The following is a 21,374-nucleotide window of genomic DNA, read 5'->3' as shown; positions in this document are numbered from 1 at the left end:
GGTCTTTCCAATGTGGGCATTTATTTGTGGCTGGTGCACAGATAAAAGTAGGCACAATACTCCTTGGTGGGTGTGCCTCTAGTAATGTGTCAGTTCTGACCATGTAGGAAAATCCTGGCCAGCGGAACTAAGAATATTCTTGTTTGGGCAAGGGAACTAAGAGATGTGAAACTATCATTTTTTTTTCGCTTGTGTGTATTTTTATTTCAGGGAAAGAAATGAGGGATATGATAAGAAAAAGTCTATTAAAATTGTGAGGCTTACTCCAGACACCATTGCTTAAATCACTCCCCTTGCAGAGAGAAAACCCCTGGCAACTGCACAAAAACACTACTCATAAAAGCACGGTGACCAGTGAACTATTATGCAAGGCACCCCTACGTGTCCGTTCCTAACTAGGAAGCCCGTCCTCTAAGGAGGGGGCACGGGGGGTGTCCCATCCCTGCCCAGCCTAGGCGTGCTTCTGTGTCCGGCTTTAAGGCCTCTGCGTGAGGAAGGCCACAGACTCCCAGCTGTCAGCGCGCTCTCATGAGGAGACTCGGAGCAGGGGAGACACACCTTCTCAATCTACAGAATGATCCATGGCGCCCACTGACATGTCAAATGTCAACTCTAAATAGTCCATCGGGTGCTGTCTTGCATGGAAATTTCAGCCAGAAAGAAAAACTAGAGCAAAGAAAAAAAAAAAAGCAATTCTCTCCCACTTCACTTTTCTTGCCTATGTAGAAAATAATGGAAAAAAGAAATCAAGCAAATAACTACCAGGTCCTAAGCAAGAGACAACCAAAACCCCAACAAAATAAGTTAGTATTATTCAAAATACGTTACAGCACCAATCTCCATAAATGTCAATACCACTCTTTGGAAATCGGAGCTCTGGGCTCTTACGATGCGCCCTCTGGAACATTCAAAATGAGATCAGAATAAAGCTCCCAGCTAGGTGAGCAGCCTGATACGGAGGCCCCGCCCATGGCCGTCCACCCGCCCTCCACTGGCATGTTCAAAAATTCTTGCACTTCTCTCCGAGAACCTCCTGGGAGGGGCACAGGGAGGGCACAGGTGCCCTCAATTTATCAGGCTTCTACAAGATTTGTGTCAAAGGCCAGACTAGGAAGAAATGGAAAGGAAACTAAGTTTTGAAAGCAGCATTTCCATTTCCCCTGGTGTCCAAAATGCCCACGTCCCTCTCCCTCCCCATCAGCAGGGGCCTTCTGTCTCCTGAAGTAGACTCAGTGGAGCCTTCTGTCTCCTGAAGTAGACTCTCAACGGAATGCTCCACCCATGTTCAGGTTTCCTCTGGCTTCCATCTACAAGGAGTGTGTGTGAAATGGTGCTGGCTGCAGGCCCCGACCCGGGCAAGACAGGCGGGGTTGGAGTGCACTGGCGCTATGGGGGTGGGGAGGATGCTCGGGTCTCTCCCACTTGCAGAGGCATGGGGTCCGAAGCATCCGGATGACAGATACACAAAAGGGAGAGAGATATGCCTGGAAATCACCTCCCCCGTGACCCACGCATCTCAGCAATACGACAGCCGCAGGGGTGATGACTTGGCCATTTCCAAGTTACTGTTATGCCCTAACTTAATCTGGTGGAGTGTCACAATTTCATGGACTGTGGATTGATTTCATCATGTCACAGAGAGGCCAGACAGCTCACGTCAGGGCCAGAAACGCATGACCCCGACATGTCCTGACCCCAGACTGAGCTGCCACCAGCCTTAAGAACCTTACAGGAGCCACCAGACCGGCTCCAAAGCATGGAAGGGCAAGACTGAGTGAACACTGGCGACTCACAGGAAACAGACTTCTAACTCGGCCACCATGGGGCCAGTCCTGCAAATACAGTCTCATGTTCCAGTTACTCAGGACACAGCCAGTCGGGGGAGACGGCAGGAGCAGCAAGAACCGGCCCAGGCCTGGAGGCCATGAGCTGAAGAAGGTCCCTGGTTTACATACATGTGCACACACATGCATAAGCAAAGCAGGCCCTAATGGGAGTGATCCCTTCTTCCTCATTTGAGAGGAGCCAGTTGCCCTCAGCCCCCCTGCCGAGCCCCGGGCAGCTGTCATGGTGTCAGAGCAAAGCCCTGAGAAGCCAAGGGGCAAGCAAGGTCCGGCCCTAATGACCCATCTGAATGCAACGGGAGAAGGACAACAGGCCTGATTCTCCTTTTTAAGTGCACTACTGTCGTTTGGCTCTGGGGTGGGGAGCTGCTGGGGACACACTGTTTTGTGGTACTCATCTGGCTTGATTGCTGGGTGTCTGGGGCTGAGCGGGAAGATGGCTGCGAAAGTTTGGAGTATGCACAATTTCAATCCCAGAACAGTCCCCGGGGAGGAAGGCCTGGTTCCCAAGATAAGGAGAGAAGGTGACCTCCGTTCTGCCTGCGGCTGCGGCAGCTCGGGGCTGAGCTGGTAGGGGAGGAACTGCTTTGTTCAGACAAGTGAGGAGACACAGTGGCCAGCCGCAGCCTAGTGGCCCCGGCCAGGCAGCTGTCTGGAGGTGACCAGGGCCTGAAGAACTGGCTGCAGAGCCGAGGGTGGGCTGGGGCTGCAGGTCAAGTAATTGCACCTTCGGCTGCAGTGAGGGTGTGGAGGCAAGTGGTTTCTGTTGCACTGGTGGGGAGGGTGGGGTGCCTCCCGGTCCTCTGGGGGCGTCCCTTGGGGCTGCTGCCACCTCCGGGGGGCGGGGCTGTGCGTCACTTGCACTGGTCCAAGTTGCCGTCAGGAGTCCTTGCTTGATCGGCATCCAGGGACGCCTCCTCGCTGTGCCACAGGCCGTAGCCAAAGTAGATGATGAAGCCTGTGGGCCGACAGCAGAGACGGGCGTGAACAGAGCGCCAGATGCACCACCGCAGGCAGGGCTCAGAGCCCAGGGCGGGCCCACAGCAAACCCTCTCGGGCGGCCTGCCCCTGCCTGGCATGAGCCCGCAGCCAGCCGCCCTTGTGACCTTTCCACATCTGGAGCAGCTGCCACAAGAAGGCCACTGTCTGCTTTGACATCTGGCAAAGCCCTACATTCCTCTGGACGGCCTTATGCTGCAGCGTTTCCTAAGCAGACACAGCAGCTGGGCCAGGGCCACCAGAAGCCGTCGGGTCCTTCAGCTTAACCCCCTGATGCCCCCTGAGGCCACGAGAGTATCAGGAATGTGCACTATGGAGATGGGGTTTCCCGCAGGCGCTGGAGGTCTCTAGGCTCTCAGCCTGGACAGTCCCACTGCCCTGTTTCCTCCACATAACTGACCGTCAGACTGCAGGAGACACTGAGCCCCAGGAATGGACTTCACACAGGAGTCCACAGCCTGTTCCTGCACGCAGGACTCCAGAGTGGGTCCAGGACCTATGATTCTAACCACCTGCCCAGGGACTGTGGCTAGACGGTCCCAGGTAATTGGGGCCACCTTGTGTAGCTGACACAGGAAAACAGGCCTTAAAGCAAGGACTCAGCCACCCAGAGCCCAGGAAAGGAGCTCAGGCTCATGAACACAGGGACTTTGACAGGGATCCTGGGAAGAGGCACCCTCTGCCTTCACCAGGCCTGGAGGAAGTGGCCACAGTGAGCTGTGCGCAGCTTTTCCTCAGAAAGGCTCTAGGAGACGTCTGTCTAACAGGCTGGACTTTGCAAAGAATGAGGACCCACCCTGGTGCCAGCAGACAACGGGCTGCAAAGTATTTCCTGGAGGAAAAGCAACCCTTGAGGGCCCTGGGAGATGAGGCAGCAGCCATCTGCCTGTAGCATGCAAACTCGGGGCTGCGAGGCGGTAGGGACATGGTCCTGAGGGGCAACGGCCAGGGCCACTTTCCTGGCTATCAGCACTATGACTCAGATGCTGAGGGGAAGGAAATGAGTTCCTCCCCTCCAGCCCCTGGGGCGAGACGCCCAGAGGGGTGGGACTCGGCTGGCCCCACAGGCTGCACCCACCCCTGGTGATCTATCTCATGTGGAAGCTCCCTACCCCAGCGGCATCTCCCATAGGCTCCAAAGCACTCTCCTTCCACAGAGAAGATGCCATCACAGAGGAGCCCATGACACCCACCCCGCCTGGGCCTAGTGCCCGTACCAATCTGACGCTGGGCAGGCCAGGGGGCCAGGAGGCACAGGCCAGACTTTCCTGTCTGGGGTGAAAATAACTGGTACCTTATCTGCAGCAGACTCATCACCTTGTTCCTGTTAATATCAAGGTCTTGCCCAACAGAATAAATAGTTTGGGCAAGAAGCAATGAAAACAAAAAGTATCTAACAGGGAGGAGAGGACTCACAGCCTACCAGGGATTCAGCATTATCTTCGAGAAAGCTGCTGACTGCATGTGCGTCATTCTGTTATGAAATCTGAAACAAGGGAGGCCCCCCGAGAGAAGCCAGGATCTTGGACGTGCTGGCAGCGGCATCACATACCTATCAGCATCCACACGGCAAACCGGACCCAGGTGCCCTGGTCCAGCTGCATCATGAGATAGACGTTCACGAAGATGCTCAGGATGGGGAGCACTGGCAGGAAGGGAACCTGCAGAGACAGAAGGCAGCCTCAGTCCACGGCAGTGGCACCAGTTCCAATAGTTTAGTAAAACTGTCTAGTAAAGGCAGCACACCTGAGAGTGACGGGGACTGTCGGGTGAGCTGGGGAAGACAGAGGGAGTGCCCATCCCCACCCCCACCCCCCACACACAGCCCACACCCAAACACACAGACAAACACACCCAGGGGTACATCTTAGTAGGTGGGGATTTGGTTCTAAGCTCTGAATGGCCAAGTGAGCTCCATTCTCACTTTTCTCGGTTGCGATTCTCCTGCTAAAGAAAGGACTAGAAGATGGACCTCCACTTTACCTCTAAGGCCAACAACCTCTTTTATTATTTGTGTAATCTAAAAATGCAGAAGCCTTGCCTGTCTCCAAGGCTTGGAAAACTCATGCAATCAACTTGAGCAGACATTTACGAGAAGCATCCCACCACCCCAGAGGGACTGCTCCACTGGGTCTGCTATTATGTATAAACTTAAGGGCAAGTGGCTTCATCAGCAGCACCCTTGATACTCTCTGGGGAAGAGGCAGCACATTTCATAAAACACTGATCACAGGGACATTTATTTTCCGGAGAATTCAGAAATGGATGCCAAATTTCCAGGTACTGGTGAGGTCTCCCTTGACCTGTGTCATGCAGGAAGGTGTCAGCCTGCCCTTGACTACTCAGGGAAACGTCCAAGGGAGGAGGGCTGCTGCCTCCTTCCAGGGTCCGGTCCTCTCTGTGCCTTCAGGGCCCCTGCCCCATATTACCTGAAGCTGACTGGCAAAAACCTTCCTCGGGAGCACCCAGGCCCGGCTGAGCCCACGCAGGGCTGGCCAGGCATCAGGAGGGCCAGGGTCTGTGTACCAGGGTTCCTTCCCTAGGCCGAGCTGCTCACCTTAAATGAGAGCTTGGTCTTGCTCTCGGGCTGCCTCCAGATGACGCCTGTGACCACGGCACAGAGGAGGGCAGACCCTGCGAGCATAAAGACTGCCCACAGAGCCCCTTTGGCGAGAGCCTCCCTTCCAAGCACGGTCACAATGCAGAAGGTGATGATGAGAGCAGCTAAGGGGGAAGGAAAAGACAGAGCAAGCTGCAACTCAACCATTTCTCAATTTCCCACAGGCATCCGCTGCTCTCCCCTAAACTTGTGGAGAGAGAGGCTCCATTTCCAAAGGCATCAACTACAGTTAACACAGAGTAACTATGTCCCAGTCCAGGAGCAAGAGAGACGCTCATCTTCTCTGGCACCTTCCCCCAGCTCCAGCTCCACTGCCTAGAAACCATGCCATGCCAACAAGCAAGGCCCCAGGGAAGGGCTAGCTCTTACCTATGAGGCTGGTTGAAATGTTCACAATTAGCCCAGAGATTTTGGAAGGCTCCATGTTTTTGGGTGAGAGTATGGTTTTCAAAGAGAACATCTCTGCCTCTGGTAAAAAGCCCAGCTGGGAATCGTTGGTGCTTGCCAATTCATTTTGGTCTGCTGGATCTAACTCGTCAGAAGTACTGGCCATCTGGTATACCAGGTTAGGTTGTTCTGGCTGATACCTGGGAAGAAAGGTATTGCGTGACCGCCATCATCCGCTTCAAGCAAAACGACATGCACCAACTCAAGTTCTCAATAAGCCTCCAAAGTGAGCTGCCCGGGACACAAGGTATAAAATGGGAAGGATATAGTCAGATGCTGCATTGTAGACAGACGAGGAGAGACTGGGAACACCACCTCCCGCTGTTGCTTCTGGGGAACATCCTCCATGGTCTCTGCTTCGGGGCGACATGACCTCCACCATGAGCAGCCCAGAGGAATACTCTGAGAGGATCTCTCTTGCTCTGAGAAGTGGGAGCGGCCCTCAGATGCTAAAGATATTAGGCCACTTCCCACAAAATTACTGCTGTAGGAAGCAAAAAGGAAGGAGAGAAATAGGAAGCAATAACGCTGGGATCCTACTTGGCACAGAAAGCCAGAGAAATGTGGCTGCAGGCTGGATGGATTTGAGAAATTCTGTTTGTGTGACTTAATTGGATCAATTTATTTTAAAACTCCAAGTACCTTAGAGTAAATAATTCTCTGTGGCTGGTTGGAGGGCCGAGCCTGCAGCGTGATTTCCAAGACACGAGCTACCTGCTAGTGGAGCATCCATCCTGAATGAGGTGCCTCATCTTCCCACCCAAAATGAACAGAGTGCAAATCTTTTCCACCAGCTTTGAAACACAGAGTGCTGTATGAATTATTTTGCATATAATCAATTCTAAGAGGGAATATAAAGATATTAACCATTTTTGTACGGATTCACTTGTGCAACCCCACTCGGTCAATTAAGAAAGTGGGGGACCTCAGAGAATATTCTAGCATTAGGCCCCTTGGGAGGAATAAGGGGTCCCCAATAGTCTTAGCTGATTCTAAAGAGCTTCTGCTAAGGCTCAGCCTGGGTTTTATGTGCATCAGCTGCTGAACACCTTGGAAATGCAATCAATGGCCTTGAAGGCGGGAATCCCTGAAAAGAAATGAGGAGGCTCTTGAGGGGAGACCAGTGCTGAGCGTCTCCATGAGCACAGGTTCTCAGGATGGAAGCTGCACACGGATGCGCTTTGGGAGTGGGCGCTGGGGCAGGTGAGAACACCAAGACACCAAGCCTAGGCCCAGAGCAGCTTCACTGCGACTGTGAGAAGCTTGCCTGGCCCCCATCAGGCTACAGCAAGCCGACCCCACAGTGTCTCTGAACATCAACCTAGGGCACCCCATGCTACATAATGGGATTCATTCCTCCAACCACAGTGCAACGAAGCTGCAGAAGCATTACGCTGACCTGGGTTTCACAGGCCTTGGGTTTTCCTAAGTCCTACCAGGGCAGCCCTCAATCCTCTCTGTCCCAAGAATCTGAACCAAGTTGCAATCAGTCTTCAAACATTCTGATCCCAGGATCCTGGCCTAATAGTTGGACCAAGAATCTGTCTCTATCCACCCAACATTTAGCCTTAAAAATGAGGGCACTTGACAGAGGCGGGTGAGGGGCCACCCAACTCTTGCTAAGGACGTCCTCCTAACTGGGCTCTCAACCCAGGTCCTCCCCTCTCCTTGGCAGCTCCCAATGGAGCTATCACCAACCTAAAAGTTTCATTCATCACATAAACCATAGCTGAACTGTGAAAAGGCTACCAGGTGCATCTGCATTTCTGTCATGAAACCCCAAAAAGCCATACATACCGTAAGACCAACACACAGGCAGCCACCAACGAGTAAGCCAGGAGAGTGCCAATGGACATGAGGTCCACCAAGTCCTTCAGGTCAAAGAGGAAGGCCATCACAGCTGGGAAGAGACAGACACCAGGGTCTGTGGAGGGCCGTCTGCATGCACTGACAACCAGGACCACCACAGCTGCCCACCATCCAGGGCAGCGAAGGGGGCTTCTTTTACTCCCATCCCCTCCCTGGCCTTCCCATGGAAAGACACAGCTTAAAGGGAAGTCAAGCTTCCCTTTAAGCTTGTGATTAAATCACAGACACAGTTCTCAACAGACAGTAATCATCATTAACATTTGTATAGAGAATCCCTTCATTCTTGTGATTTTAATGGCAACTTTGTAAGCCATCCCTACATTATAGATGTTAACATTCACACAGGTTAGGAGACTCATCTAAGGTCACACAGCTCATAAGCATAGGTATAAGGATGTGAACTAGGTTCTTATGACTCTGAGTCCTGTGTGTCTTCCTCTTGACCATGCTGATTCACAGACTCATGTGCATCCATCCGTCATCCATCCCATCGATCCATCCATTCGCTATCAATCCATCTGTCCATCTATCTTCCATTCATCCACTCACCATCCATCCGTCAATCCATCTCATCCATCTGCCCATCTCCCATCCATCTCATCCATCTATCTTAACCATTTATCCATTCATCCATCCGATCCACCCATCCATCCATTCAGCATCTATCCATCTACCCATCTTCCATCCATCCAACTCTGGTCAGAGTGTGCCCATCATTGGGTTCTAGGTACTCACTATTGAACAGGGCAGACCACAGTCCCCAGCCTTCCTGAGTGTACCCCACCAAGACACAGGCATCAGTGGACAACAGTGCTGGGTGATAAAGGGCAGGTCTGGTGCTCTGGGAGGACTCACAGGAAGTCCTAACCCAAGCAGGCGGGCAGGAAAGCAGAGTTCTTCACATGTGAAGTCACTTCACGTGCAAGAAATCTGAAGAGTTGTTCTCAAACAATATAATATCAGCCCCTTCACTGTGTCCCTTGCCTTTAAAATGAATTAAAACCTGCACCCTTATCTGAACATCTTTTGTGAGTGTTGTGAGAGTATGTGTGTCTATTCATGTGGGTGTGTATGTCAAGTACTCATTAAAAAACAACTTGGTTATATCTGCTTTGGGATATTTTCAAAACACATGCAATCAACATAAGCTAAAATATAAACACAAAGCCATTATTTTTCCACAAATATCTCTCAAGCCCCTCTAGATCACTGCAACTAAAACAAATTTAAATGGAGAATAAAACACAAAATTAAAGAGCAATGAGGGAGGGCCTTCTGGGTAATCAGAACAGCGCCCAACTGTGCATGCCACAAATGCCGATGTTCCTACTCACGGGAAACTTGAGACTAATTTCTTCCATGTGAGGTGATTTTAGAAAACCAAATACTTATTTACCACTCCCACCAAATGAAAAGGGTAAATCCTGGATTTTGTGAATGGCATGTTCTTTACAGTCACTTCAAAGAGCATGATTTGATCTCCCTCTATCAGCAGGGGAAGGAAATTAAGGCCAGTCTTTAATATGATCAAATTCTGGGTAAAGCCTGAGAAAACAATGATTATTTCCAAATCCTTAATCCTGTAAACATACTGGTCACATTCTGATGCATAGTGCCTCTCAATGTGACCACTGTGGTCACTCTCAAGAGCATAGAATCACATAAAAAATGTTTCATAATTTAAAAATAGGTTTTATTATACAATATTAATCCACAAAACTAAGCACAGTTTGCTAAAGGCATAAATGCAAATAAAACTTAGTGAATAATTCATTCATTTAAGAAGGTCAAGTGCCTTACCAATGGCTATTTGACAAGTCGCTGTGTTAGAAATTGTGACTTATCTCACATGCCCTAATTTGCCAAAAAGACCCACTGCTCTGCTCAGACTCTGGAAGGAGCTTGGCTACTTTGGCGTAAAAACAATCCTGGAATCCCAAGGCCGCTCCACTGTCCTGGGTGCACATCCTCACTTCACCTCCCTGGGCCTCCACTTCTACATCTGTACAGTGGGCTGACATCTGCCTTTTGGGGCTACAAAATGCAATTGCGAAAGGGGCGGGCGTCTGCCTTTCGGGGCCATGAAATGCGATCGCAAAAGGAGGAGACATAAACCACAGGTACAGTGTGCACGTGAGCTTCCTCTGGGGTTCTCCTTTCCTTCATCTAGGGCCCTGGAACACCTACATGGCTCAGATTCGTCCACTGATTTCATCCATCAAAATGGTCCTCCCAGCGATGAGCTCATCTGATAAGATGAAACTCCACTGAGTCTGCTATTACTTATAAACTTAGGGGCAAGTGGCTTCATCAGCAGCACCCTTAATACTCTCTGGGGAAGAGGCGGCACATTTCATAAAACACTGATCATAAGGGACACATGTTTTCCAGAGAATTCAGAAATGGACGCCGAATTTCCAGGTACTGGCGAGGTCTCCCTTGGCCTGTGTCATGCAGGAAGGTGTCAGCCTGCCCTTGACTACTCAGGGAAACGTTCAGAAATGGGGGGGAAAGGTTTTGGGAGAATACTGTGTGTTCTAAGCTCTGCCCAATGAGATGAAAACCAGAGTGCAAACTGTTCGAAAATTCTCTCCCATCCTGTCAAACGGGCCTCTGCCTTTTGTCAAAAGGTCAGTCAACTTTCAATGAACCAGGCTCCAAGTATAAAAACCAGGAGTTAAAAAGACCAGTTAGGATTACTCACAGACCAGAACAACGCAAGATGTCTCCCTAAAGAGTAATGACTCCATTGTTAAAATATTTACATGTGAAATGAGTTCTAGTACTCACCAGCAACGGCACCTGAGGCTAATGTGGCGATTATTGGTGTTTTGGTCCTATCATTGACGTTGGCTAAGAATTTAAACAGCAGTCCATCCTCAGCCATGGCATAGATAACCCGAGGCATGGGAAACATGGAACCTAGAAGACTAGATGGGGAGAGGCAAACCGCGTGAGTGAACCTGGCTCATAAGGGATAAAGGCACCACATCCAGCCATGCTCGGTTTACCACAGAGGAGAGGGAGTCTGAGCTCACCAAGAGCTGCCATCCCTCCACGCTGGGTGAGGCCTGTGGCTAAAAGACTTGGCATTTAATAAATCAACCCCAGAAAGAGCACACACTGTGAGTAAGGATTAAGGTAAAGAATAGGGAACATCTATCTAACATACACTAGCATGAGACCCAGTACAGTTTTTACAGATGGAAAACTGTATTTATTCCTGCAATTATTTCTAGTTGAATCAAACAGAAAATACAAGCATCGCTGCATTCATGAAGATTTCCCTGTGGTAAATCAATATTTACCAAATAGCTCTGTTTATACAGGCTAAGAGGAAATACCATTGGTGAAAATGTTTCTCATTAAAAGGCACTTATTCCCTTCTTCAAAGTAGCTTCTGCATGACAGCCAAACTGAGGGCCAAAATATGGTGTTCAAACAGGGGGCCTGTTCCAGTGGCCAGATTTAGGGACGGAGAGCCAGTCCCTTGCTAAGCAGATGATGCTGAAAAGCCAGCCTCAGGTTCTTCAGGCTGAAAACCTCAATAACGCAACTCTTGGGATGATGAATACTGGCAACAAGGGAAAAGCCACACGATCAAGGCTGGGTTGGGTACTGGGTCTATTTCAAGGGTAAAGAATGCTGGCAGCGGATGTGTGTCTCGTATGGCTGTACCTGGCCTGCTACAGCCTAACCCCTGCTGGTGGTTCCACCCCTAGGAGCAGCCACCACAGAAAGGCCTCTCACCTGGCAGAAAGAGCGCAGAGGGAGCCCACGGCCACTGCATACTTGGCACCTTCCCAGCCCACGTGCTTAAATGCGTCGGGCAGGGGGCTGTTATTGTCCAGGCAGAAGTAGGGCATCATGAGCGTGAGGGCAGCCGACACCCCGAAGTAGGCGATGAAGCAGATCAGGAGGGACGCCACGATCCCCACAGGGATGGCCTTCTGTGGGTTCTTCACCTCTTCACCTAGAAGCACAAGGGGTCAGCGGAGGAGGGCACACAGCAAGAGGCAGTGTATCTGCCCACATGACACCCAAGGCCTCTCAGTGCCTGGGAACCCACGTGACACTACGAGAAACCTCCCTCCAGCGCTCAGCCCTGTGGGTACTGGGGCCTCCTGGGCTTCCGGGAGCGGAGGGGTGGTGCTCAGGAAGACACATCAGACAGCCCACGGCCCTGCAACAGTGTTCTCGGCCTGAATGTGGTGATGCAGCCAAGGAAGAGACTTGTTTCCTTTGGCAGAGAAAATCTGGGAGGCTCACTGAAGCCTGGCCTGTTCAGTCCGCCAGGATGACAATGTTGTGAATGGCCTCACTCCTCCCGGAAGATGCTCAGATATGAAATCAGGACACAGCCACACGGCTATGATCCCATTCTAACAGCGGAACCTTAGCCTTATTCAAGATGCAGCTTCCATCAGGAGTTGACACTTGGGGATGTGATAATGGTTTGGGGGTGGGAGGGGTTGGCAAGAAGCTACAAATCTACACGTTGCTCATGTGTGAAAAAGCAACGACCAGACCGTGCCAGCAAGGAGGGAAATGGCAAGCATTGGCTTGTTTGCCTGGGGTGCAGGAGGACCCGGGACCGCAGTGGCTGGCGGGCATACCTGTGGTGGCAATGCAGTCAAAGCCCACGAAGGCATAGAAGCAAGTCGCTGCCCCCGACAGGACACCAGAGAACCCAAAGGGCATGAATCCACCAACACCAGGCTTCCCTTCTTTTGTGTCACTAGAAAAAAGAGCCGCAAACAAATGTCACGTCACTCGCTGCGCATTCTGGCGTAAGGAGCTGTGCTCATCTCCTGATACGAGCGGAACCTGGCAGTCAGCCCTCCCTGTTACCACTGCCAGGCCCTGGGCTTCAGACGCTGAGTCCAGCCATGGCATTCTGACTCCGTGTGTGCAGGCCTCCCTGCTGTTTGTGGCCCAGGGTCACAAGGGTGTAGAGTATCGCCCTTTCCAGAAGCATCTTCTAAACAATGACTAGGGTAGGGAGACATGGGGACTATGAGGCAGGGGTCCGACAGGAAATGGGGGAGAAACCAGCCACGCGGCCAGTCCCACAACCTTCTCCCCAGGGCCCCTCGGAGGAAGGATGCAGAGCCGCCAGCCCGGCTACCCCGGGTCACATATTTACCAGTAACTCAATCTCAAAACAAACAATTCCAGAGAAACTAAGGCTAAAATAAAAGTCTTTGTCAGCAAAGGCATTCCTTAAGTGCCTGTATGCACAAGGTGGAGTCCAGGAGGGCACAGCTTTTGCCAGGTGTGTGGGGCCCGGGCACAGCTGGGCACTGGCCCACGGGAGGGGCTCAGCACATCTTTGCTACACTGATGAATGCAAAAGCAAAATAAGCACAGTTTATAAACCCAGGAGTCCAGAAGAAGCAGGCTGCTTAAACATTCCCATAAATCTGACACCTGTGCCGAGACACGGTGCCCAGGTTCAGTGTGGCACTATGGCCCCTCCCAGGGCCCCGTCGGGGGTCCTTCAAGCCCCTGTTCCCCGATGTACAAAGCCCTGGCCTGTCTGATCCCTCCACATGCTGTGTTCTGGGGGTGCACCACGCAGTCAGTGCAGGCGGCTTCCCTGGCCACCGTCGCCTGGTCAGGAGGCACGTAGCCCCTGCTGGTCACCAAGTAACCCTAAGCTTTCTGCATCCGGCCCTCTGCTGCCACCCGAAAAGCAACTGCACGCCTTGTGGTTCAAGAAGGGCAGTCCCTACTCCCACACCTTTGCCAGCCCCAGGGCCGCAGGCTTTCTGTCTTGTGCCAGGGTCCCACTGGCTGGCCTGGAGCCCAAGAGGACGCTCACCACCCACCTCTGTCGCCCCCACTCAACCATATTGACAGCCGCCCAGCTGCACAGGACAACCTGCCCTAAACCTTGTCAGCATGAAGAGAGGAACCCTATAGGATGCTCCCAATCCTATAAACCCTGACGTCCCTCAGGTTGGCTGGGCAGCCCATTTGGTGAACGTTGCTTTCAATGGGATTTCCTCACTGGCTGATAAAACAGACAGAGAGACAGGATGGACCCAACTACTTTCTAATGGGGATTAAGCCTTACTAATTCCTAGAGGATCATCACATCTCTCAGTTACAGAAACTGCCATGAAGACGCTGGAAGTACATGCATGAGAAAGCTCATGCAGACGTGGGGTTTACTGTGGTTCCATAAACAGTAACGAGAGGAAACCCCCAGAAATGTACAAGTGATGGATGTATGAAAAACTGTGGCCAAACAAAATTTTAGTTTGTTGTGTTAAGAGTATGACTAAAACTAGCAACCCAAGTTCAAAACCAAGCAACCCAGGACAGACAAGTCAGCAGGGCCACGGGACAGCAAAGGGCTGGAGTGGAGCTGTGCCCACCTCATCCAAACCCCCTCGCCTCTCAGGCCAGAGGCCCCGCTAGCCACCCACTCCCACCCTGGCAAACGGCTTCTGTTACACAGTGGCCTATGCTGAAGACAAAGCAGGTGACAACCAAATGGCTCAAGAGGGGGAGGATGAGGCCAAAGGAGGAGGGGAACCCAAGAGTCAAAATGGCTTCTATGGGCCCCACTTTGGTCCCCTGTGGCGGCGAGGGTGACAGACGGGCAGTGAAAAGCCCCCAGATCCCCACTCAGCTCCTATGACATCAAGAGCTATCAACATGGCCTTGCATTAAAATAAATGCATGCCCACTTTGGGAGGCCGAGGCGGGAGAATCACCTGAGGCCATAAGTTAGGGACCAGCTTGGACAACATAGTGAGACCCCATTAGTATAAAAAAAATTTTTTTTTCTGATTAGCTGGGTGTGGGGGCATGTGACTATAGTCCCAGCTACTTGGGAAACAGGCAGGAGGATTGCTTGAGCCCAGGAGTTTGAGGCTGCTTTGAGCCATGATTGTGCCACTGCACCCCAGCCTGTGCAACTGCACCCCAGCCTGCGCAACACAGCAAAATCCTGTCTCTAAAATAAATTTTAAAAATAAATAAATAAATAAATAAATAAATAAATAAATAAATAATACATGCTATCATGGATAGATGAGCTTTAGGCAACCATGAGGCAGAGGCACCTAGAAAGGTCCTGAAATCTCGATTTCAGGGCAAGTGGAAAGTGCAGGGAACTGCATACATGATTAAATCCCAGAAAGAGATGAACTCACAGAAGGGGACTAAGGAGGGCTGGAATGTGTCTTCCTCATGCAGACAGGTAAAGCACACACAACAATAAAAGCATGGAGAGAAGGAAGCAAGGGGGATGGTTGAGCGCAAAGGGAGGAGGCAGAACAAAAGGCATCCTCCCCGGCTCCTCAGGACAGTTGCAGGAGAGACTGGATAACCCTCCAGGTTACAGAACGGGGGTGAAGGACGTGCTGTGCTGTGCCAACTCCAGAGCTGTGTGCAACCGTGAGCATCCGTAAACTTCCCTGCTGACTGTGACCCTGCCACACCTGCTCCTCGTACTGCGCCACTACACCTGACCTCAGGAGGACCCACAGCTGACTTCAGGAGGACCCAGGTGCCAGGACCCTGGGCAACCATAACAACGAACAAGGGCCTGATTAAAAAAAAGTCTGCAGTGTATGCTAGTAAGCAAGAATGCCAGGTGCAGAACAATATATACGGAATGCCGCGTTTTGTGTAAGAAAAAAGAAATAAAATATACATATTTACATTTGCTTGTGCTTACACAGGGAGAAACTGGAAGCTTACGGACACACACATACACACACACACACACACACACAATTAGAAAGTTTACCTGTGGGGGTGGGAGATGAGGTGGATGAAGAAAGGAACGCATTGTAAATCTTTTTTTAAAGCGTTATGAACCATGTAGTATTTTACCTACTCAAAAAGTTAAATTCAACCTTTAAGAAAAGATTGGGTGTTACTGATGCCAGCGGCAGAATATCAACACAAAATAACCACAGAATCCATTCTACAGAGGTGCAAACCAAAACATGTAGAGATATTTCTTAATGGTCTCTTTCTATGTAATCAATAATTAACCTTTTACATGCGTGTGGCAGTTGTGTTCACTCATCATCTGGCAACTCACATGTGAAGGAGAGGGGCTGCCAAGAGCCCTCGCCCAGCAAATGTCGCCCCAAGACAAAGTGAGCTTGAGTCCTGGTCTCAGCTCAGTGCTCCCTGCCCTGCAGCCTTTGACCAGCCCTTCTGTGTTCCACTCAGCTGGTCGCTCAGAAGCAGCAAAGACAATGCCTGGCATAGAAAGGGGTCAGGCCCAAGGGTCTCCCACTGCATCGGTGGTGAACATCCTGCAGCAGGGCTCCGCCACCCTCACACCAGCCACCCTGACATTAACTGTTAGTTGTGCTCAAAAGCCACACTCCCCTGTTCTTCCATGTGTTAATGGAAACTTTAATTATTTCAGCTGGACATATGAGCCTTAAGAATCAGGACTGTGTGTTTCCCAGAGTCACTAGCTGCAAGGGGTAGCCATCTGGCTAAGTTCTGATGGAGGAGGTTTGCGCAGACGTGGTGTCTACATCAGCTGAGAAACGTCCAGGGGATGAAGTGGGAAGGGAGGGGGCCCTCTGCTGTTCCCTTCTCCATCCTGCTGGCTGGAGCAGGAGGAGCTGCCTTCAGCCCTGGGGAGCCTGGCCTGGATTCCTGGCTGGGTGAAGCGACAGGCTGGACTGACTACCCCCAGAGGTTGACCAAAGAGAACCAAACCCTTATCTTGTTGAAGCCAATGTTATTTTGGGGTTTCCATCCTAACTGGCAGACACCATCCAACAAAACTTTCTCAACAGGCTTCCATGCGGGGTTGATGCTTCACTATTGCTATGTCCACAGAACACTGGATAGGAATGCCAGCGGCAGCCTGAGTCAAAGGCACGAAGAGCCATCCAGACTGCAGGGTAACACTCCTCTTCACAGACCAACAGACAGACCGACCTAGTTCCCGGGGGCCTTCCCAGACGGCTAGGAGACAGCATCCTAAAATCACAAACCCACGTGGTCTCACGGCCTCCCATGCGAGCTGAAGCTCCTGCATGTTGTATGGATTGGTTGGGCAGTGCCCTACTATTTCAGAGGAACCAGCAATGTCATGCAGGACTACGTGGCTGTTGTCAGAAACACAAAGCTACGGCTGGAAAAAAAAAAAAAAGAAAGAAAGTTGCTCAGATATTTTAACAACATGACAGAGCATGCCAAGGAGGCTCCAGTCCTGCAGAACTCCACCTCCTAACATGGCCAATCCCCTGCCGTCCCCGTGGTCGGGGGCTGGGCCCTGGCAGTGAGGCCATCAGATGTAGCTAAGGGGGCCCCACCTGTGATCAGGGATTGGGGTGACAAATGCTGCTTTGTCTGGGGGCCGGTACAGCTAGCTCATCATTACGAGGGTACCAGCGTGAGGATGACCAGTGAAAGTAAATACCATCGGCTGGCACAATCTCTTCATAAAAATAATAAAATTAAATCTCGATTGGCAACCAGTTAACAAGAGGTGCCCTATATATTTCGTTCCTGACCTATAAATAGCAACCGGTCAAATATGCTCTGAGTTTTCAGAGGCTACTATGTTACTTCAAAGCATATTTGGGATTGGCTTTACTCCACCCTAAATTAATGGGCACCCATAAATTTGGCATAAATATGACTCTGAAATGCTTGGGAGGACACATTCAAAGTTCTCAGTTCTCCATAACAGAGTTTAGGAAAGCAGTTTTATTAGAACTGCTAACCACAAAATATTAGTGTTAGTGAAGTTTCATGCACCGAATGCCATAGTTTCCTGTTTCCATTCAAGTAGTCACACATCAATGCCTGCCCACTGGTAACAATACTGAGTGACATGGCTGGGCACCTGGCCCTGAACCAGTGACCAACTGGGCATAGGTGACTGCTAAGATTCCCAATGTGAGACAGTGCTTCTCAGCCTCCCTTGCAGCTCAGTGTGGCCCCCAGTGGACTCTTGCCAATGGAATGTCCGTATGTCTTCTGGTCTGTCCTGAACAGCCCTAAGCACTCTCCTCTACGCTCTCTTTTTCCTTCTGGAAGAGCTGGGTCATACTTGTGCCTACAGCCAGCTCTGACCAGGCAGAGGAGGACAATGTCCTGGGGGAAGGTGGAGCAAGACAGAAGATGTCTAGGTCCACAGAGACCTGTGGCAAAGCTGGCCAGCCAACGTGGACTGCTCATTTCAGGACTGGAAACATCTCTTTAAAGCCACACTCCACTGTGGCAGTTGGAGGGGGTCTCTTTATCATAGCAGTTTCAACCTTCAGTCTTAATGAAGAATCACACACAAAATCCAAGTCCCCATTCTCCATCCTGGGACCTAAAGAATTACATGGAGATCTGACAAAAAAGATAAAAAAGATATGTTATGACTGTTTGGCTTTTTTTTCCTAGGTAATCTGAGCTTTCAATGAGGGCTGGGTGAGAGAACTGAGATGGCACAGGGTAGAGCTGTCACCACCAGTTCCGGGTGTCTGCGTCAGAGACATGAGGGTGATGGGGCCACTGTCACCAGGGCTGGAGCAGCACAAGTCAAATGTCGGCGAAAGACTGTTGTGCTCACATTCTGACACTTCAGTCATTCTGAAAACCTTCAAAAAAAGTTTCACCTATTTCTCTTCCCTCTACGTTATTAATCTAATAGGAAGGTATTTAAAGGTGAAGTGAGGTCACCATGGCACTGCAGAGAAAAATTTTTTCTGAACACAAAATTCCAAAGTTGGCCATCAAACAGAATCTGGGGAAAGAGGGATCATTTAATGAGTCTGACAAGAATCCTGAATGATACACAATTTGGAATCAGGGTGATGATTTTCTTTTCCTCAGTCTTTCTTGTCATACAATAGTCTTTCCATTTCAGGGGAATAAACCTTCACGCAAACTTGATACATACAGAATACCCCCAGCTACTTCACTGAAAAAACACAGAACAAAACAATTAACAAAATATACTCAAATAATGTTTTTTTAAAAGCACATGCCATCTTAGTCAGTTATCTCCCCCATACAAGTCTATGTCATTAAATGTCAAATAAGAAAAATGGTCAGAAGCAGCAACTCACTTGTTCAAACAGAGACGGCCTGACGTGTTCCCAAAATCCTCCTCCGTGAGCTGCCAGTTTTTAACCGATCCTTTCACAAACCCTGACACCATTATGAAGCCCAGGACCAGGACGTTGATACAAGTGAATATTTTGTTGACCATGGCCGACTCTTTCACACCAAGAGTTAAAAGTCCTGAAAAAGCGCATAGACACAAAACCTTGTCTGAGTGTTAACCACAAACTGGGAAGGTCCTTCCTGGATGGGGATAAGAAGGCGACTGAAAAAGAATCCAAGTGCATCGAGCCTCTGCAGACCTCTGTGAGCCTCTGGGAACGGGGTGGATTAATGATCTTTCTGGGGGCAGGGATCAGGGGTCTAAATCACCAAGGTTGTGGGTGCTTCCCAGGCCCTCCTAGGTGACCTCCAGATATCCTTGGGAACTGAGAAGCCCACCCAAGGGGCACCCGAGAACTGCAGAGATCTGGAGCATGAGCCCCTCTCATAGGGAGGGGAAAGCCTGGACCTGCACACCAAGCTGCTCCCTCTCACTAAAAGGATGCGTTGCTGGGAAACAACCTCCAGGAACAATTCCAGGAAGAAAGACTTTGCATAGTTTCCTGGGAGAATGGGCATTTTTCAGAAGAGGAAATTATTCTGGTTGACTTTGGGATGTTAGTGATATTCACAATAACAACTAGCTATGGTTCTGGAACCACTAACACACACGGTTCCTCATCGGACTCAGTGCATATAAAATAACATCTGAGCTAGGCTAGCTCTAGCTTGCAAACTCACATTTTTTTTTTTTTTAAAGGAAACTAAGTAATAAAGATGCCCAGGAACCTCTGACAGCACTGCCTTTGAGGCACATGCCCCAGCACCACCTTAGGGTGAAGAGGTCATTCGGGTACTTCCATAGCTGAACTCTCTGCTGGGCAACAAAAGTGGCACAGAAGGGGTTGGTACCACTCGAACACAGCCAGGATTTGAGACCACTGCTCTGCCATGGACGCCTCTCATAGTTTTAAAATAAAAACTGGCTGGGTGCGGTCGCTCACGCCTGTAATCCCAATACTTTGGGAAGCGGGCAGATCATTTGAGGTCAGGAGTTCCAGACCAGCCTGGCCAATATGGCAAAACCTTATCTCTACTAAAACTATAAAAGATTAACTGGGTGTGGTGGTGCGTGTCTGTAATCCCAGCTACTTGGGAGGCTGAGGTGTGAGAATCACTTGAACCCAGGAGGCGGAAGTTGCAGTGAGCCAAGATCGCGCAACTGCACTCCAGCCTGGGTAACAGAACAAGACTCTGTCTCAAATATAAAATAAAATAAAATAAATAAAATAAAATAAAAACTGCTGTACTTTTGAGACTGAATTATAAAGTACAGATGTTAGAAGAGAATTGTGTAATTAATCACAGGGAGAACACCTCAACACACAGCAATATATTTTTTCTTTAGTGTCCCTCCCTCTCAGGTTTATTAAAATGAAATCTCACTAGTGCAGACTTACTTTCTGATGCGTTTCTGCCAGCTGGACCAGAAATACTGCTGAGACCAGCCTGAGTGAAGTTATTTCAATTATGTGGTGTGTAAAATAAGGCATGTCATTTTTAAAACTCATCCAAGATTTTCTAACCCCAAATGAGAATTTATCTGCATTTCAGCTTCATGTTTATGGAGCCCCACAGAGCAAAACTCGCGTTGCACTGGCCAAGACACGCACAAATGTCACTAGCAAGAAGTTGCCATCAGCTGTGTTCAGGCAGTCTCTGGGATTTTTCAGATTCTGTAACCACAACTCTGTCATGAAACTTATTTATTGAAAGGGTGTTTTGATGGTTGTTAGGTGTAAAACCATCCAAGTCGTCTTCAGACGCCCCAGGCACACATTAGTATTCCAGGCGGAGCTCATTCCTCCACATTTTCCTGACTGATGAATGACGGCTTTGCTTTCCAAATGGTCATCCACTGAGTCAAAAGAATTTTTATTCCCAGGACACTCATACAAAAAGCCTGCAGTACAGACCAAATCTTATTCCACAAACAGCTAGGCTAAACACCTAAGATTCTCTTTTAATGAAATGGCACACAATTCAACAGCTATGAAGCAGGTCGGCCCTATCTGAATCTATAAGAAGCAATGAAGACAGGGACAAATAAAGATGCCTGCATGAAGTACAAAAACAAAACAAAAAGAAATGGGGGTTATGGTTAAAGAGATAAGTAAAGAAAGGAACTTAACAGGAGCCTCTCACCGAACCTTTGCCCATCACTCTGATCTCTTTTTAAGTGTGGGCTTTACCTGTCAAGATGAGAATTATGATCACCGCGAATATGTCGGGGTTTTCAGCCAGCACGCCGGGGGCGTTCAGAGTCATGTGTGTCCGTGAGAACTCCCCGATGGGTCTGCCTATCAGCTCGTCGAAGGTGGCGCTCCAGGCCCTCGCTACGCTTGAAGTACCTGCCACAAAGCACACACAACAGAGGAGATGTGAGGACAACTGTTAGGCAGGTATTTGTAGTGGAGCTCCATGTTGACAACATCATTGCA

At 49.9% G+C, this 21,374-nt stretch overlaps 1 protein-coding gene across 5 annotated transcripts in view; it reads right to left on the bottom strand.

Moving 5' to 3' along the window:
- Positions 1–2: 2 nt before the first annotated feature.
- The window catches only part of SLC7A1 (solute carrier family 7 member 1), a 91,825-nt gene continuing 70,453 nt past the window's right edge, over positions 3–21,374 (bottom strand). For all 5 annotated transcript variants that reach the window (XM_032150558.2, XM_032150555.2, XM_058437721.1 and 2 more), the window contains exons 4-13: positions 21,126–21,284; positions 18,837–19,011; positions 12,396–12,517; positions 11,530–11,752; positions 10,570–10,709; positions 7,708–7,810; positions 5,833–6,050; positions 5,401–5,567; positions 4,396–4,504; positions 3–2,802 (exon numbers count right to left, since the gene is read on the bottom strand). In XM_032150558.2, the coding sequence (XP_032006449.1) occupies positions 2,699–2,802; positions 4,396–4,504; positions 5,401–5,567; positions 5,833–6,050; positions 7,708–7,810; positions 10,570–10,709; positions 11,530–11,752; positions 12,396–12,517; positions 18,837–19,011; positions 21,126–21,284 (1,520 nt within the window). In that variant the 3' untranslated portion in view covers positions 3–2,698. The remainder of the gene's footprint in view (positions 2,803–4,395; positions 4,505–5,400; positions 5,568–5,832; positions 6,051–7,707; positions 7,811–10,569; positions 10,710–11,529; positions 11,753–12,395; positions 12,518–18,836; positions 19,012–21,125; positions 21,285–21,374) is intronic.

This window comes from Hylobates moloch, unplaced genomic scaffold (assembly GCF_009828535.3).
Source record: "Hylobates moloch isolate HMO894 unplaced genomic scaffold, HMol_V3 SCAFFOLD_4, whole genome shotgun sequence".
NCBI classification, from domain to species: domain Eukaryota; kingdom Metazoa; phylum Chordata; class Mammalia; order Primates; family Hylobatidae; genus Hylobates; species Hylobates moloch.
The sequence above is the reverse complement of the archived record's forward strand: the minus strand, read 5'-3'. Positions and strand labels throughout refer to the sequence as shown.